This window comes from Salminus brasiliensis, chromosome 8 (genome assembly GCF_030463535.1).
Source record: "Salminus brasiliensis chromosome 8, fSalBra1.hap2, whole genome shotgun sequence".
Taxonomy (NCBI): Eukaryota; Metazoa; Chordata; class Actinopteri; order Characiformes; family Bryconidae; genus Salminus; species Salminus brasiliensis.
In genome coordinates, this window is record NC_132885.1 from 27,987,396 (window position 1) to 28,006,723 (window position 19,328).

General features: G+C 36.3%; 2 protein-coding genes across 2 annotated transcripts; both read right to left on the reverse strand.

Annotated features, from left to right (window-relative positions):
• Positions 1–450: 450 nt before the first annotated feature.
• LOC140561285 (E3 ubiquitin-protein ligase TRIM39-like) lies at positions 451–4,628 on the reverse strand. The gene is made up of 8 exons (XM_072686387.1): positions 4,525–4,628; positions 3,773–3,888; positions 3,469–3,516; positions 2,441–2,578; positions 2,171–2,222; positions 2,053–2,076; positions 1,924–1,950; positions 451–1,723 (listed from the first exon to the last, which is right to left on the reverse strand). The coding sequence occupies exons 1-8, from the start codon at positions 4,589–4,591 to the stop codon at positions 1,194–1,196; spliced, it is 1,002 nt and encodes a 333-aa protein (XP_072542488.1). The 5' UTR covers positions 4,592–4,628; the 3' UTR covers positions 451–1,193.
• Positions 4,629–11,529: 6,901 nt separating this feature from the next.
• On the reverse strand, positions 11,530–15,540 carry LOC140561283 (E3 ubiquitin-protein ligase TRIM39-like). Its single transcript, XM_072686385.1, has 10 exons — positions 15,461–15,540; positions 14,726–14,835; positions 14,409–14,456; positions 14,128–14,223; positions 13,733–13,963; positions 13,471–13,608; positions 13,263–13,314; positions 13,145–13,168; positions 13,016–13,042; positions 11,530–12,814 (listed from the first exon to the last, which is right to left on the reverse strand). The coding sequence occupies exons 1-10, from the start codon at positions 15,477–15,479 to the stop codon at positions 12,285–12,287; spliced, it is 1,275 nt and encodes a 424-aa protein (XP_072542486.1). The 5' UTR covers positions 15,480–15,540; the 3' UTR covers positions 11,530–12,284.
• Positions 15,541–19,328: the final 3,788 nt, after the last annotated feature.

Consider the following 19,328-nt stretch of genomic DNA (forward strand, 5'->3'; position numbering starts at 1 on the left):
CTAGTTGAACCAGCAAAACACACACTAACACACCACCACCACATCAGTGTCACTGCAGTGCTGAGAATGATCCACCACCAAAATAATAGCTGCTCTGTGGTGGTCCTGTTAGGGTCCTGATCATTAAAGAACAGGTAAGAGGAGGATAATAAAGTCTGCAGAGTAACAGACGAACTGAAGTCTGTAATTGTAGAATTACAAAGTGCACCTCTATGATAAGTGGAGCTGATAAAATGGACAAGATCTGTGTATTGAATGAAGTGACCAGTAAGTGGATATATATACATATAGTTGATCCTTTATTATATTTTACTTTTAATAAAATGTCTTTTTAGTTTTTTAATGAGCTGTTCTCATTTGGGTGCTCACCCCCTAAACCTCTAAACCTACAATCGCCCCTGCATATTATATGTACATATTATACACATTATTGTAAAGGATGCAGCTACATTTATTATTTTTAATAATATTGTTTATTAACAGATCTCTTTCTCCTACTCCTGACAAAATGGCAAAATATTAATCGTAAACATCAGAGTTTAATGATTTGCAATTTTAATAATATGGTTAAAACAAAGATAGAATTACAACATTCTTTCAAACTAAATGAATTGTACATTTATACTTACAGCAGATTCAAGACTATACAGAACAGTGACTATAGAAAAGCATAGTTATTGATACAGAATTACACATATAATCTATTTACTTGCTCTGCAAGTAGAAAAGCTACATATTCACAGCAAATGATAAAAGTATTATGATACAAAACTTACGTATTATATTGATCACAAAACAAAACAAAACAAATGGAAAAAAAAATAAAGTGCGTAATGCTAAAGGAATAAAAAAGTGGTTCACATTTACATTACAGAACACAATGTACACATATTTACACCATTCATCATCATCTAGTAATGTCTAATTTACAAAAACAAATGTAACATAGGTACATGTTTTGAGATATACTGTGTGCCTATTTTAATGTGTTTGATCTTTTCACTTCTGCTGTCCTCTAGCCCTTTATCAGTGGTAAGTTTGTAATCATAGGCCTCTGTGCTGGATATATATTTGGGTGGCAGATTATGAAATAGCCCATCTATAATTACTCTTTTGAAGCTGTTTGGCAGAATTTGTTATACCTATATAATAGCAAAAATATAAAAATGGACTTCTTTCACTAACAATTTTCTCTACATAATTCTTATAGGTCTGTCTGTCTCCACTGTGCCGAACACAGGGTAAATTCTCTCAGACCTAAAGTCTGTTTTAAATGTGTAAATATGTCTCCTGTTCTCTGAATCATAGAAAGAAATCTGGCCTTCTTCTATGTCTAGATACACTCCTATCCTGGAGGGAGTGGGCTGATTAAGTCTGGTGACCGGATCAGTCATCGCCATCAGAGAGCCGAGCTGCAGGCGCAGAGTCCAGTACCCAGCTGTTGTGTTCATGTTAACAAAACCTCTTCGTGGAGCAGAATCCTTTACTACACCTATTCTCCAATCACATTTCCTCTGTACATCTACCTCCCAATAATGCCTGCCTGTGGTGTAGCCATCTACAGCTTGCACAAACGTCCAACAGTCAAATTTCGAACAGCTTCTATGGCGTTCCTTGAAGGTGCTGGACTTGCTCTCCTCATGTGTCAAAGTTCTTACAGTTTTTCCATCTTCAGACAGCAACAGATTTGAGTTCGCTGTTTCTGGATCTAGTGTAACATTAGCTAAAAAAAGAATAATGTGAATATAAAATATGATTATACAGGGTAAATTGTGTTGAGGTTACTTGATATAATAATTTATATGTATTTTATAACTGGATGTTGTTGTATTTTGGGTCAAGTGTCAATTTTGAATGATTATCATTTATTGTTGCATTTGGATCTGAAATGGTTAAAACTGCTTATGCATATTAATGTGATACCTTGTAGTCTTGTGATCCAATTCCATACTGAAAAATAGAAATATGTAACAATAAGCCAACATAACAAAATAATAAAACTAAACATGTGTCACAACAACAATAAAACAAGTCTGCTGACAAAATTCTGACCTGGGACAGGGATATACACTCCACCTGAAAAAATATGTATATTTATTAAATATATATATTTAGGGCGTTTAATAAGGATGTATCGTGTACAAAGAAACTACAAACAATAATGTCTCACCTGCTTTTTTAAACATCTGTTGACTCTTAAACCACTGTTTCTGAATGGATTCCTGAAAAACACATAAGCAGCCGTGATCTAATTCTGGATACTGAATTCACATCATGCTCTTATTTAGGAAAAACCCAACATATGACTGCATGTACCTCAGACATGTACTTATATGACTGCATGTACCTCAGACATGTACCTATATGACTGCATGTACCTCAGACATGTACTTATATGACTGCATGTACCTTAGACATGTACTTATATGACTGCATGTACCTCAGACATGTTGTCCTGTAGCATAGTTCTGATGATGAAATCCATGACTGGCAGAAAGTTGACCAGGTAACCTTTCTTCCACTGTTTACTCAGATCCTTTAACATATCTTTATAGTCCTCTCTAAGACTCACTGATTCCTAAAGAAGGTAAAAGAATCTGTTGTAGAAGATTAGATAGATAGATTCAAATGTACCATGTTCAGATATTTTGTAGTAACACTGAGCAGTAAATACATTCCACCACTAGAGGTCAATGTTTAATTGAATGAACCTTTCGATGTTGTTAAGTCTCCATGTCCACGCAGACAGAGTTTGCTTTGCTTCTTGTACTCTGGGTTGTGAGGTTTCTTGATTTGTGGGTTGATGGTCTGCTGGTATCTGTACACTATTTACATAAACACTATTTATGTTTTGCTGTTGAATCATCAACTCATCAGCCCATTGCAGAACCACAGTCCAGCTCTCTTCCTCACTGATTTCACCATTATTTACACCAGACAGAAGGGTGACCTTCTTGAGCTGAAGATATAAATGTTTTAGTTTAAATCAACTCATTATATTTATTCACTTACCAATAATATCAATAATAAGTATTATACTACTACTACTATATCACTACTACTACTAATTATAATAATAATAATAATTATTATTATAATGTGTTTGCTTTATATAGCACCTTTCTCATTCTCTAGGTATTGCATGCTTTTAATAATCCTTACTTATTTACCTGCATGACTTTATCTAGCTCAGCTGCTAGTTCTCTGAGGATGACCTTTGACTCATCTAGGGTGAAATCTGTTTGTCGTGGGTGAGCTTGAGATTTCTTTTGTAAAATAAACAAAACCAAATAATAATAATAAAAAACATGAACATTAAAACACAAACAATCCGAAATTATCCATCTATCATCTTTTTAAAAACAAAAACAAGACCCATTGCATTATGTCAGTAATGCATAGTAGAATATGGATCAAAAACATGAATCAAATGACTTTTTTTCTTATTGATAATTATTGATTACTCACCTTAGCAATCAGTTGTGACAGAATCTTTTCAATAAGTTGATCTGCCAGCTAGAAAAAGGATAAAGGATTATGTGTCTCTCAGAAGGACAAACATGTATATAACCTGGTAAATAAGCATGTAACATGGTAAATTTCATACAAAACTGACCATGTCTAATGATCTCAGCAATTCTGACAACTTTGGCATTGTAACTCTATCAGAAATCACTTTACTACCCAACAGAGTAACTAGCAGTTGATTATTTCTGCACTGAAATTATAAATACTTGGATTAAAGGTGATTTCCTCCTCTTCACTTCATTACCTGCATAACACAACTCAGATTTGGTTTGATAAATGGCTCTGAGTTGGTGGTTCTCTGTTTTCTTTTGTTTGGAATCATCAGATTTCCTTGGCTGTGGTAACCCCCAGTACTGTAATCTGAAAAAATAAAGGCAATGCTGAATGAGTGTAAAGTGTACTTTATTACTCACAAGACTTTGTTTACTTAAAGGCTTTATTTGTTACTTTCGTTTTCTCTAAAATAGAGAACGGAGAAATAACCAGGAGATGTACAGTAGAATGTACAGACTGAAACATTGTTTTATGCTGTCTTGGTCTGATAAACATATTTCCAATCCAAAGCAGGAGTAAACACCATCCAAATATATTCACATTAGTCCACAAATGAAGACAAATGAAACAAGACCTCGTGTCTATCTGTGTGTGCAGGACTAGTTCTTCCTGTCTTCCATGTCAAAAACGTGTTCGTACTCGCACACTGTACTCTATAATGTTTATGACTTGTACTGAAACAAACTGAAACAGCCTCACATTTGATGATAGTTTTACGTAAAAAGCAATGTTGCTATGCAGTTATAATGCATGATCAGACACACAAACCCCACAGAAAAGCTGTATAGTAGTTCTAATGTTCTGGAAAAACATAAAAACATGAAAATATATTGGTTCGCTGCCTTAATATCATAATTAGGAAACACTGTAACACTTCATATGCACACAATATATTAAATATTGTCATTTATTTTTTATATTTTAAACAACAAACTTTTCAACCTGTTTTTGAGAAGACCATCTTCCTCTGACACGAAAATCTCTTTTGCAGTTTAAGATCCATGCACATTCACTTACAGACACCAACAGACAGGCAGGTCAAACAGAGCTCTTTTACATGTGAGCGACAGGGGTGTGGCTTATGCAGCCTTTCTTCCTGTTGTTTTCAGTCTTGCCCCAGCTTTTGCAGCCTGTGTGCTCAACATTAAAATGTAGATTTCATCTAGATCCAGTCAGAATTCTTAGTCTAGCACTAGCAAGATCTAATCAGAGATTTACAGATTTGGTTCAGTTGGTGCTGATCTTTAAGTAAGTCAAAGCAAAAGTCAAAGAAATGACTGGTTTCAGCAGAGAATCACCTAAAAGGAGGATTATGGAGCACCTGTGTCTTTGGTTTAACTGAACAACAAGCTGAACTCTGGTGGAGGTGTAAATATTTTCTCAGAATTTAAAGTTTTTAGATTGCATACTCTTTCTAGACAGAACGCAAAGCCTGCACATTTAGTTTTACTTTCATGCCTTATTTAAAACAACGTCACCATGCATCTCACAGAGAGGGAGTAAACAGTGTTCAGGGTAAAGAGAAAAGTAAAGTAAAGTAATGTGATCAAAGTGTGTATTACAGACATAGTTACACAAGTTAAGTATAGTCCCAATACATCTTTAAGATTTTTGTGTTTTGAGGAAATGATTATGTAAACTAAAGACAATTAGGAAATGAATATATCAATAATTACTGATATTTATGTTAACAAGGTTATGTTTTATTTGTATTTTAGAAAAGTGACCACAGCATGTTAAACAGTCACTGAATAAGATAAATATATCACAAATACATATTTTAGCTAATAAAGTAACAACTGGGAACAGATCATGAACGGAAACTAACGTACTAAAACTAACGTCAAACATTAACACACTAATAGTACAAAGCATTAATAAATACAGTAAAAATAGAATCAATAAATAATACAGAATAAATACAGAATTCCCTTCATCCATCCTCCAATCACCCTCTACCTAGCAAACTCTTCACAGGGGTCATCAGGTAGAAACCACCCACCTGTGTTTTCTCTTGTCTCCCAGTGTTTCACTGAATCAAGCACACAACAATCCCAGAAGGCTCAACAGTGAGGTCCAGCACTCCCAGTCAAACTCACCATAACCAGATAACCTTCTATTGGTGATGGCTCTGTTGCTATATGTTGGAATCAATGACTGTATGAAACAGCCAATTTGTGGAACCCCTATTATTATTATTTTTAAAAAAATATATTATTATTATTATTATAATGCCCTTCCAATGTGTGTACCTGTCATGCATGGTCGGCCGCAGACCAACAAGCCAGGGAATAGGCCACTCCTCCAGGGGGTCTGCGTGGCGTGGGGCGTTGGGGAGGGGACACCCTCTCCTGGGACGCCCTCGGGGCCTGGAAGCCGGCTTACTCAGATTCCGAGAATGGAACTCGTAGGTCAGGGCGGGGTCCAGGACGTGGCCAGCAGGAACCCAGGGGGGTTCCTCAGGACCGTACCCCAAGTGAAACACTTGCAGGGATGGTACAATGCAAGACTTTATTAAAATAGGCAGGGTAAACAACAAAACAGGGATGACAAACAAGATGGGTAAATGAGGGGCACAGTAAACTGAGGGACAGAACGACAAATCAGGACTAAGATGACCTGGACTTGGGGACCTGGGGACGCGATGGCACCAGGGCACACTGGAAAAAAGTGAAGCTGGTAGTCTGATGCTGATGCAGTGTTCTTCTAGGGAACCTTCGGGGTTCATGTAGATCAAGTACACCCCTTCATATCAACAGTATTCCCCAATGGCCTTGTTTGGGGGTCCTTTCTAAACAGTTCCCAGACAAAAAGATAAGTGCTGTATTCACTGTAGTTCCATGCAAATGACCTGCATGTTTGTTAGTGATGCATTTAATTTTACAGGGTTGAGCACACACTTTTTTCTCTTACTTGAGCCTTGTAGTGCAACATAATGCTACTGAAATAATAACTGAAATAAGTTAGATAGATATTGGTGTCTGCAAAAAGGTAACTTTAAACAGGCCTATTTATGTGGTCTATTCAGTGCTGTACTGCACAGTGAAGTGAACCAGACACCAGTGTAAAAACCTGTCTATCAGGACAATTCTTTATAGTTTGTTGTAATAGCCTGCAGAATAGGCTGCACACACTCTCCTGTTCAAATCAGCAGGACTGAGGTGGAGCGTGATTGTCCTCCTGGTTGACTTTCAGTTGAAGTTCACATGAGCTTCAGTGAACAGTGGCTTGCACTTTTGCTTCTGCCTACAGAAACTCCAAAGAGGGGAGGCGTTATGTTTCAGACTGACCTTTGTTGGACATCAGAAGACGTCAGTTATCTTCTAATATATCAGGAATGAATAGAAATGTTCCACAACTCTGCTATTGGACTAAACAATACAGCGCTGCAGTTATTTATGTGAGACGTGTATCATACTAATCTTTATAAAATGTGAATTGGAGTTTTTTCTTACTGTGCCACCAATGGTTCCAATACATACAATGTTTTCATATTTGCTCCGTAAGAATGTATAAAGGTGAAGTCTAACACCCAAATTACTATTATATTCAGTACAGTTATTAAATATGAAAGAGATTCACTCAAAAGCAAATATGTAAACTAAGCTATCTGTTGTATTTACCAAAAAGTGGCCCACATTTGCTAAGTTGATAAGACAGGCAGCACTGGACTGCTACATAGGGGAAAAAAAATCCTAATTCATTACATTAACATGAACAGGGTCACTTGAATAAACCCCCCAGTAGCCAGTAGTACCCCAGAGTTGTTAATGGGCCCCATGGAGGGCAGGAGGATTAATCAGCAGCTTGTGTTTAATAGCTAGAGTTATTAATAATGTGCCCTGCCACACAGCACAAATGGTTCAGGATTGGTTTCAAGAACATGAAAAAGAGTTAAAGGTGTTGACTTGGCTTCCAGATTTTCCAGATTGTGCATCAGTGGGATATGCTGGACAAAAAAATCCATGGTGCAACTTAAAGAATCTGGTGGCAGACACCACAGGACGCTTTCTGAAGTCTGTGGAATGAGGGAGACCTACACAGTATTAGGCATGTGGTTTCTATGTCATAGCTGATCAGTGTAAATAAGGCAGGGCTCATGTCCAATCGACTTCTGTCTCATGTGTTGTGACACAAGATCACTTAAAAAAGATATGGCACCCTGTGTGGTCAGTACATAGTAGCAACCCATTTATCATGAATTACTGATGTGTTGAAAACTATTGGGAAAATTCTAGTTTGTGGTAATACCACCTGGTACCACCATGGTAAAAACACCTTTGATTACTATGTGTATATTTTTATAGTAGCAACTGTTATTGTGTTAAAGACCCAGCATAAACACCATGGAGAAAACCAAAGAGCTCATTGTGGACTACAGGAAACCAAAGGCTGCACACACTCTCCTGTTCAATTTAACAAGACTGACGTAGAGCGTGTTTTTTTGGGCATTCACATCTCTGCATCATTAGGGACTCCTCACACCCCAGCCACACACTGCACATCCTCCGAGAGGTGATACAGGATTATCTGTGCCGGAAACAGTCGATTCAGGACCGACTTCTTTACAGCCACTGTCACTCTGCTGAACTCCACACTACACAGAATAAAGCACCACTGCCCATAAACATTACTGCCCATATTAAAGTGTACTGTCCACATACTGTATACACTGGACTTATTTATACCTAGCATTCACTAATACACATCATACTGTATACTGTACACTAGATACATCATACATATTTATTTTGTGGAATAGCAATAGACTGTAAATATTCTGCACTCTGTATAAAAATATATTTTATCTAATTTTGTAGATACATGTCTGGTTATTCCCACGTCTGGTTAATGCTAACTGAATGTCATTGTCTTGTACTGAGCAATGACAAAGTTAAACCTGTTCATCTCTCTAAAGGACTATCTATCCGTAGACACACTGCCTTGCTACTTTCAAAAGGAAGTCACGATGAGGGGTGTTTCCTGCTGCAGTACAACAGGGTGTGGTTATTTGCTGAGAAACGTAGTAAAAAAAGGAAACTAAAAACAAGCATGAGTAAATGTTTACATAGATGCAAAGTAAATGCCACCTTCTTTTTGAGTGCAACACTCTCATTTCGCCAAAAGCTTATCAATGTATGGAAGAGCACAAGCAAACAGCACTTGCTTGATGTTGGTAATGGCTACTTGGTAAAGGAACTTGGAGGTGCACAGTGTGTACCACTTCTCTGGTTGTCATGAATTTGTAACATTCGTGCAAACCTAATTTCCTGTCTCACACACCTTAGATTCTTCAATTCTTTTTTTCTCAATAGATTTCAGTTCACAAGAAGGACTGTATGACTTTTTTGTAGTTTATGTAGCTTTTGTTGGTATTATGATAAACAAACATGGTATTATAATTATCCCTTTCATTTTGCCTCCATCAGAGTTTTGAAACGATTTTTTAACCATATCATTACAGATTTTAGCATCTTGTCTAATTCTCTCATGTCCTGTCTTTTCACTTGTTACAGGCAATTTACGGTCAGGTATTTTAGAATGCTCCACGTTGATCAATATGAGCAGTGCTCAATAGTGAGATGGAAACTTTAGAATGTGGTTGTAAGAAGGCAGGAAATAGGAAATGGCTACTTTCGAATTTTGTTTGTTGCCATTTTTGTTCATAGTTACGAGCAGCCTGTTGTAGTTTGTGTGTGATCATGGTTTTATGGTTTTCTCCCTAATGTGTTAGATCTTGATCTGATCAACATTGTCTGAGTTTAAACACAGCACAAACTGTAGATGTTCTGTTACATGTTCAGCTTTTTAGAGTGATGTGGACAGGTGATGGTTAGGTCCAGAAGGTTATAAATGAATGCATTTTCTGTTCAGGTTGCTAAGGTACACTTGCTAATATAGGGGGGCGGCACGGGGACATCATGGTTTAGAAGCATACATGATCAGGTCTTGATTGGAGAGGCTGTCAGGTTGAGAAAGAGAACAGATCCCTCTCTTACCCAGAGTCAGGAGTAAATCTAAGGTCCTACAACATTCTAAGTGAACCCCACAGCCTCCAAAATTGATTAAAAAACTGTTGCTTTTTTAAAGTTGGTCATCAATCCTCTCAAAGTGAAAAGTAAAATAATCAGGAGAAAACAGACACCTGATTGAAAGCCAGCAAATTCTAGTCATAAGGACTACATAATATAATATAATTTAATATATCAAATGGGTGACTCTTCTATTAGGGGTCCTTTTGCATAACTTTCTCACAGTATAAAACTTAGTTTTAGAAAGTGATGCATTTAACTTTAATTTATGAAAAATTAAAAAGAGACTGATGGTAAATCTGAAAACCTGTCCTGTCATCACCCGGTGTCGGTACTGTCACAACCAGTTTGTAATGGTGATGGAGTGTTGATCTTGGTCTTGAATTTTCTTTATTTATACTGGTAAAATACTGCGGTTATATGCAGGCTGCTGCGTAATGACAGTACTGTTGGGAATGGTAATATAGTGTTGAAAGATATGCAATACATTCTCTTTTGTCTTTTAATTCAATAAAAAGAGACAAAAAATTGAAATCATAATAATAATAATTACAAATATTTATACGTTACACTTTTACACTTCATAATTTTTAAAATATTAAGGAAAAGCGGGTGCAATTTTTCCTATAGCCATATAATGAGCCACTGAGATATCATCATCATTATCATTCCACAATACACAGACACCACATTGCACACCACACTACACACACCAAAGCAATCACCTGAAAAACCATAGCAACCACCTGGGATACCATAGCAACTGCCTAGCAACCACATGGAATGCCATAGAAGCCCCATGCATGGCCATATATTTAAAGGACCTGTAGAAAGATCAGGAGGACTACGCACTGCTGAGCAGTGTGTGATAAATGTGTAGATTCTCCAGATTGACATGAAAGTCATTAAAGCCAAAGTTAATAAGCTGAAGAACTGTTCAAACGTTTTCTGTTACATTCACTGTCCTTTAATTAGACTGTTAGGATGTAGAGAATATATGATTAAACCAATTATTTTAACAACGAAAATACAGCAACTGATAAGTGATTATTAGAATTGGTGTGTCTGATCTAAATTATTCTAATTATTCTGGCATGACACACTCACACTCACCCCAAGTCTCTCATGCCCTGAATCTGGTCACCCTATCTCACAGAAGCTCAATCTTCAATGTGTTGCATCGGTATAGAGCAGAGCTGCTAATGTTTTTAAACACCCCAGTGCCACTACTGGACTGAAAACAGTGGTCCAAACAAAACTATCTGGCCAACAGTGTCCCATGGGCACCATCCTGTGATCACTGATGTAAAACTAGAAAATGATCAACACAAACTGTACAGCAGCAGATGAGCTTCGGCCTCTGATTTCACATCTACAAAGTGGACCAACAGAGTGGATGCACCTTATAGATGGACAGTGAGGTCATATAGTGTTTAAAACCTCCAACAGCTCTTCTGTGTCTGATCTAGTTGAACCAGCAAAACACACACTAACACACCACCACCACATCAGTGTCACTGCAGTGCTGAGAATGATCCACCACCAAAATAATAGCTGCTCTGTGGTGGTCCTGTTAGGGTCCTGATCATTAAAGAACAGGTAAGAGGAGGATAATAAAGTCTGCAGAGTAACAGACGAACTGAAGTCTGTAATTGTAGAATTACAAAGTGCACCTCTATGATAAGTGGAGCTGATAAAATGGACAAGATCTGTGTATTGAATGAAGTGACCAGTAAGTGGATATATATACATATAGTTGATCCTTTATTATATTTTACTTTTAATAAAATGTCTTTTTAGTTTTTTAATGAGCTGTTCTCATTTGGGTGCTCACCCCCTAAACCTCTAAACCTACAATCGCCCCTGCATATTATATGTACATATTATACACATTATTGTAAAGGATGCAGCTACATTTATTATTTTTAATAATATTGTTTATTAACAGATCTCTTTCTCCTACTCCTGACAAAATGGCAAAATATTAATCGTAAACATCAGAGTTTAATGATTTGCAATTTTAATAATATGGTTAAAACAAAGATAGAATTACAACATTCTTTCAAACTAAATGAATTGTACATTTATACTTACAGCAGATTCAAGACTATACAGAACAGTGACTATAGAAAAGCATAGTTATTGATACAGAATTACACATATAATCTATTTACTTGCTCTGCAAGTAGAAAAGCTACATATTCACAGCAAATGATAAAAGTATTATGATACAAAACTTACGTATTATATTGATCACAAAACAAAACAAAACAAATGGAAAAAAAAATAAAGTGCGTAATGCTAAAGGAATAAAAAAGTGGTTCACATTTACATTACAGAACACAATGTACACATATTTACACCATTCATCATCATCTAGTAATGTCTAATTTACAAAAACAAATCATTAAAAATGTAACATAGGTACATGTTTTGAGATATACTGTGTGCCTATTTTAATGTGTTTGATCTTTTCACTTCTGCTGTCCTCTAGCCCTTTATCAGTGGTAAGTTTGTAATCATAGGCCTCTGGGCTGGATATATATATTTGGGTGGCAGATTATGAAATAGCCCATCTATAATTACTCTTTTGAAGCTGTTTGGCAGAATTTGTTATACCTATATAATAGCAAAAATATAAAAATGGACTTCTTTCACTAACAATTTTCTCTACATAATTCTTATAGGTCTGTCTGTCTCCACTGTGCCGAACACAGGGTAAATTCTCTCAGACCTAAAGTCTGTTTTAAATGTGTAAATATGTCTCCTGTTCTCTGAATCACAGAAAGAAACCTGGCCTTCTTCTATGTCTAGATACACTCCTATCCTGGAGGGAGTGGGCTGATTAAGTCTGGTGACTGGATCAGTCATCGCCATCAAAGAGCCGAGCTGCAGACGCAGAGTCCAGTACCCAGCTGTTGTGTTCATGTTAACAAAACCTCTTCGTGGAGCAGAATCCTTTACTACACCTATTCTCCAATCACATTTCCTCTGTACATCTACCTCCCAATAATGCCTGCCTGTGGTGTAGCCATCTGCAGCTTGCACACACGTCCAACCGTCAAATTTCGAACAGCTTCTATGGAGTTCCTTGAAGGTGCTGGACTTGCTCTCCTCATGTGTCAAAGTTCTTACAGTTTTTCCATCTTCAGACAGCAACAGATTTGAGTTCGCTGTTTCTGGATCTAGTGTAACATTAGCTAAAAAAAGAATAATGTGAATATAAAATATGATTATACAGGGTAAATTGTGTTGAAGTTTACTTGATATAATAATTTATATGTATTTTATAACTGGATGTTGTTGTATTTTGGGTCAAGTGTCAATTTTGAATGATTATCATTTATTGTTGCATTTGGATCTGAAATAGTTAAAACTTTTTATGCATATTAATGTGATACCTTGTAGTCTTGTGATCCAATTCCATACTGAAAAATAGAAATATGTAACAATAAGCCAACATAACAAAATAATAAAACTAAACATGTGTCACAACAACAATAAAACAAGTCTGCTGACAAAATTCTGACCTGGGACAGGGATATACACTCCACCTGAAAAAATATGTATATTTATTAAATATATATATTTAGGGCATTTAATAAGGATGTATCGTGTACAAAGAAACTACAAACAATAATGTCTCACCTGCTTTTTTAAACATCTGTTGACTCTTAAACCACTGTTTCTGAATGGATTCCTGAAAAACACATAAGCAGCCGTGATCTAATTCTGGATACTGAATACACATCATGCTCTTATTTAGGAAAAACCCAACATATGACTGCATGTACCTCAGACATGTACCTATATGACTGCATGTACCTCAGACATGTACCTATATGACTGCATGTACCTCAGACTTGTTGTCCTGTAGCATAGTTCTGATGATGAAATCCATGATTGCCAGAAAGTTGACCAGATGGCCGTTCTTCCACTGTTTACTCAGATCCTTTAACATAGCTTCATAGTCTTTTCTAAGACTCACTGATTCCTAAAGAAGGTAAAACAGTCTGTTATAGATTCACATGTAAACATGTTCAGATGTAGATGGGGTCAGACATTTTGTAGCAGTGAATACATTCCACCACTAAAGGTCAATGTTTAATTGAATTAACCTTTTGCATGTTGTTAAGTCTCCATGTCCATGCAGACAGAGTTAGCTTTGCTTCTTGTACTCTGTGGAGCTTTTGTGAGGTTTCGTGGTCTGCTTGTATCTGTAGATTCACACTATTTATGTTTTGCTGTTGGATCCTCAACTCATCAGCCCACTGCAGAACCACAGTCCGGCTCTCTTCCTCACTGATTTCACCATTATTTACACCAAACAGAAGGGTGACCTTCTTGAGCTGAAGATATAAATGTTTTAGTTTAACTCAACTCATTTTATTTATTCACTTACCAAGTATTATACTACTACTACTAATAATAATAATCATAATACATTTGCTTTATATAGCACCTTTCTCATTCTCTAGGTATGGCATGCTTTTAATAATCCTTACTTATTTACCTGCAGGACTTTATCTAGCTCAGCTGCTAGTTCTCTGAGGAAGTCCTTTGACTCATCTAGGGTGAAATCTTTTTGTTGTGGGTGAGGTTGAGATTTCTTTTGGAGAATAAACACAACCAAATAATAGAAAAAAATGAAGCATTTCAAAATCAACAATGCCAAATGATCCGTCTATCATCTCTTTTAAACAAGAGCCATTGTGTTGTGTCAGAGGTGCATAGTAAAATATGGAACAAAACATGAATTAAATAACTTTTTATTGATAATTATTGATCACTCACCTTAGCATTTAGTTGTGACACAATCTTTTCACGAAGCTGATCTGCCAGCTAAAAGAAAAATGAAAGGATTATGTGCTTCTCAGAAGAGACAAACAACATTCCAGAAAGATTATATTCTGAACACTGTTGTTATTAAATTAACCAGCATATTACAATGATTTCATCAATGCTGACAACATTTTCATGATATATATGATATAATGAAAATGTATATATAACATTTTCATTTCCCAACAGAGTAACTAGCAGTTGATTATTTCTGCACTGAAATATAAATACTTGGATTAAAGGTGATTTCCTCCTCTTCACTTCATTACCTGCTTTAGTGTTGGTTTGATAAATGGCTCTGAGTTGGTGGTTCTGTTATGTTTTTTTTTGTGTGGAATCATCAGATTTCCTTGGCTGTGGTAACCCCCAGTACTGTAATCTGAAAAAATAAAAGCAATGCTGAATGTAAAGTGTACTTTATTACTCACAAGACCTTGTTTACTTAAAGGCTTTATTTGTTACTTTCGTTTTCTCTAAAATAGAGAACAGAGAAATAACCAGGAGATGTACAGTAGAATGTACAGACTGAAACATTGTTTTTATGCTGTCTTGGTCTGATAAACATATTTCCAATCCGAAGTAGGAGTAAACACCATCCAAATATATTCAAATTAGTCCACAAATGAAGACAAATGAAACAAGACCTTGTGTTTATATGTGTGTGCAGGACTAGTTCTTCCTGTTTTTCAAAGACATGTTCGTACTCGCACAAACAAAAAGCTGCACTGTTTATGACTTGTACTGAAACAAACTGAAACAAAGCCTCAAATTTGACGAACGTTTTACGTATAAAAAACAATGTTGCTATGCAATTCTATGCAATATGCATGGTCAGACACACAAAACCCACAGAAAAGCTGTATAGTAGTTCTAGAAAAAACATACAAATACCTTGGTTTTCTGCTTTATTATAACAATTAGGAAACACTGTAACACTTCATATGCACACAATGTATTAAATATTGTCTTTCATTTCTTATATTTTAAACAACAAACTTTTCAACCTGTTTTTGAGAAGACCATCTTCCTCTGACACGAAAATCTCCTTTACAGTTTAAGATCCATGCACATTCACTTACAGACACCAACAGACAGGCAGGTCAAAACAGAGCTCTTTTATATGTGTGCGACAGGGGTGTGGCTTATGCAACCTGTTGTTTTCAGTCTTGCCCCAGCTTTTGCAGCCTGTGTGCTCAACATTAAAAAGTAGGTTTCATCTAGATCCAGTCAGAATTCTTAGTCTAGCACTTTTAGCAAGATCTAATCAGAGATTTACAGATTTGGTTCAGTTGGTGCTGATCTTTGTAAGTCAAAGCAAAAGTCAAAGAAATGACTGTTTTCAGCAGAGAATCCCTTAAAAGCAGAGTTATGGAGCACTTGTGTCTTTGGTTTAAGTAAACAATAAGCTGAACTCTGGTGGAGGTGTAAATATTTTCTCAGAATTTAAAGTTTTTAGATTCCATACTCTTTCTAGACAGAACGCTAAGTCTGCACATTTAGTTTCACTTTCATGCCTTATTTAAAACAACGTCACCATGCATCTCACAGAGAGGGAGTAAACAGTGTTCAGAGTAAAGAGAAAAGTAAAGTAAAGTAATGTGATCAAAGTGTGTAGACATAGCTCCTGCATTAACCCACATGTGTACAGCTCTCTTAAAGTCAGTGTATGTCTGAGCTCTGGGGTCTGACGTGGCCACTCCAAAAGGTGAATATTGTTTTTCATAAGACATTCTGTTGTGGACTTGCTCTGGTGTTTTGGGTCGTTGTCCTGTTACATCACCCAACTTCTACAGAGTTCAAGCTGACGTACAGACACTCTCACATTATCCTGTAGAATTGTTTGATACACCTGGGAATTCTTCCTCCTTAATGATTTTAAGATGGCCAGGCCCTGATGCAGCAAAGCAGGCCCAAATAATAACATTCCCTCCACCATAATCTACGGTTGAGACGATATTTCCAAATAGTTAAATCTTACTTTCATCTGTCAAACAGCAAAACATTTTGTCAGAATCGTTGTGGAGTGTCAATGTGCTCTTTTGCAAACTTTAGGCATGCAGCAGTATCCTATTTGGTAAGCAGCGGCTTCCTTTGTGGTTTCCTGTTTTAGACATACTACTTGTTCAAGGTTCAATGGTTTTACTGACTGTAGACTCATGAACACAGATGTTAGCCTGTACACCTTCAAACTCATTATATTAGGAAGTCTCCAGGTATGCTAACATCTGAGTCCATTTAGCTTTTTTGAGATCATTAACTCCACTGCAATACGAGTGCTATGACTATGTGTTTTCTTTTCTGTCTCTCAGTGTTTCACTGAATTAACCCACCAGTTATATGTAGATTTTATGCACAACCTCAACAACATTACATTAACAGCATATGCTAAGAATCAACCTACATTTCTCACTGTGCTACATCTAGCATCTGTAACATTAAATCACACACTGCCCTACCCCAACCAATTTGGGCCATTCTTATTGCTAAGCAATGACTAGACCTTTCCGCTACTTCTGACAATTCCTTCAGGGCTGCCCTTAACACAGGGCCTCTAAATCCACAGTCAACCACTAAGAATGTGGTGGACATCACTACAAAACCCCTAACACCTAAATAATATGTCTAAATATTTGTGGACACCTATTTAGTTTAAGCTAGTTTAAGCTGCACCCATTGCTGACACAGATGTGCAAATGCACACACACAGCTAGTCCCTGTAGTGAAGCACTGCAAATAGAATAGGACTCTCTGAGGCAAATAAACATGAGCCTCTTGGCACCATGGCAGAAATAGCCCATACCATTAGCAATTTTTCACATCTGAAAATAAAACCGCAGTATACACAAATCCATAAATAAGCAATCGCCTCCACATTTGTTGAAGATACTGATTAATGTAAGCATTAATTTAAGCAATGTGATAATACTGTGTGCATTAATAATAGATAATGATATAGCTAATGCTTATTGCTATTGTATTAGTTTGAAATCATTGTTCATTGTTATTTTTAAATATCAAATTTGGTCCAGAATAGTTGTCATATTCATTACTGATAATGATCATTCCTTCATTTCTCCTATTCGGTCACACTAGCTATTCTCACATACTGCTTTTGAATTTTACACAAAGCCTATGACTGCTCTAGTTTTGCTATGTTGCATGTGTGTCTTGTACCATGCTTTTGTTTTTGTGGAATTACATTTAGTTAGTGTGTTGAAAAGTTTATGCTGACTGTGTTAGAAAGGTGTCAGGACAGTGCATTGTAGATTGCTGTAGTAGCCGCAAAGCCAGATATCGGTCATGCTCCAATGTGAGCATTAAAACAGGACCATGGAGCAAGGGAAGAAAGTGGTCTGGTCTGATGAATCAGGTTTTCTTTTTCATTATGTGGACAGCCAGATTTGTGTGCATAACTTACCTTGGGAAGTGATGGCACCAGTACACATCACTGGAAAAAAGGAGAGCCGACAGTCTCTGGGCAGTTTTCTGCTAGGAAACCTTAGGGGTTCATGTAGATATTACTACTTAAACATTGCCGCAGATCACGTATACCCCTTCATGTCAACAGTATTCCCAAATGACCTTGTTTGGGGGGTCTCACTAAGCCTTTTCCAGACAAAATGATAAATGCTTAAAACAATAAATCCTAATAATAATAATAATAATAATAATAAGAAGAAGAAGCAGAAGAAGAAGAAGAAGAAGAAGAAGAAGAAGAAGAAGAAGACGAAGAAGGAATAATCCAAACAACCAACCACAAACCTGGAATTTTACCATGTGTGTATATATATATATATAATATATAATATATAAATATATTCATACAGCTCTGTGACTGTATTCCTCAACGCTGTCATTTTTAAAGCATATTGCCTGCTGTGATTGGACAAGCTGTGTGGTGTATTTAATCCTCTGCCTGGCTGTTGAGCGCTGACAACAAACACATGCTGACAAAAATGGATGCTGAACTTGTTGCATTCACTGTAGTTCCATGCAAATGACTCAGATGGTTTACATCTGACTTGGTGTTTCAGAGGAATGCCACACACAGTACCACATATTGGATTTTGTTAGAAAGCTTGTTAGTGATGCATTCAATTTTACAGGGTTAAGCACACACTTAATGCTAATGAGAAATAAGAAATAAGAAATAACAAATAAGTTGTTAACGGGCCCCATGGAGGGCTGAAAGCTTTAAGCAGCAGCTTGTGTTCAGTTACAAACTAATATACAGCCCAGGTGATCCCACCCTAAAAAAGAGTCTTTGTAGCAGAGAAAAATAACAATTATGTTATTTATTTAATATATATATTTTTTACCCAGAACACAACCCTTCCCCAAAGATCCAATGCACAAACAAACCAACATATAAATAAACAAATAATCAAAAAGAGCAAAAAAAAATACACAAGCTATTTACAAACAACTGTATGTAAGTTGGAGAGGAAAGTCTTTGGTGTGGTAAATGTATGGGGTGAAGTGAACGTTGTTTGGTCCCACCAGGAAAGTGATAATCCTTGAAGATTGGCAAGCAGTTTTATTAATTAATTAATTTATTTATTTATTATATATATATATATATATTTATTTATTATATATATATATAAACTTATAATTTATAACATATTATCTTATACATCTTATGGTTGTTAACGAATTTCACAGTCTGTGTAACTGCACACAAGCACACAGTTATGTGGTCTATTCAGTGCTGAACTGCACAGTGAAGTGAACCAGACACCAGTTTGAAAACATGTCTATTAGGACAATTCTTTAGTTTGTGGTAATAGCCTCAGAACCTTTTTATATTGGTTTTGGTAAAAAAAAAACACCTTTGATTACTATATGATAATTTTATGGTAGCAACTGTTA

What these genes read in the sequence shown, in the direction of transcription:
- LOC140561285 (XM_072686387.1), bottom strand. Translation starts at nt 4,591, where the DNA reads ATGTGCATGGATCTTAAACTGCAAAAGAGATTTTCGTGTCAGAGGAAG. An exon ending in GATGGTCTTCTCAAAAACAG is followed by an intron (nt 3,889 to 4,524) that starts GTTGAAAAGTTT and finishes TTATTTTTTCAG; the next exon opens with ATTACAGTACTGGGGGTTAC. An exon ending in AGTGTATATCCCTGTCCCAG is followed by an intron (nt 1,951 to 2,052) that starts GTCAGAATTTTG and finishes TCTATTTTTCAG; the next exon opens with TATGGAATTGGATCACAAGA.
- LOC140561283 (XM_072686385.1), bottom strand. An exon ending in TACAGGACAACAAGTCTGAG is followed by an intron (nt 13,315 to 13,470) that starts GTACATGCAGTC and finishes TGTGTTTTTCAG; the next exon opens with GAATCCATTCAGAAACAGTG. An exon ending in AGTGTATATCCCTGTCCCAG is followed by an intron (nt 13,043 to 13,144) that starts GTCAGAATTTTG and finishes TCTATTTTTCAG; the next exon opens with TATGGAATTGGATCACAAGA.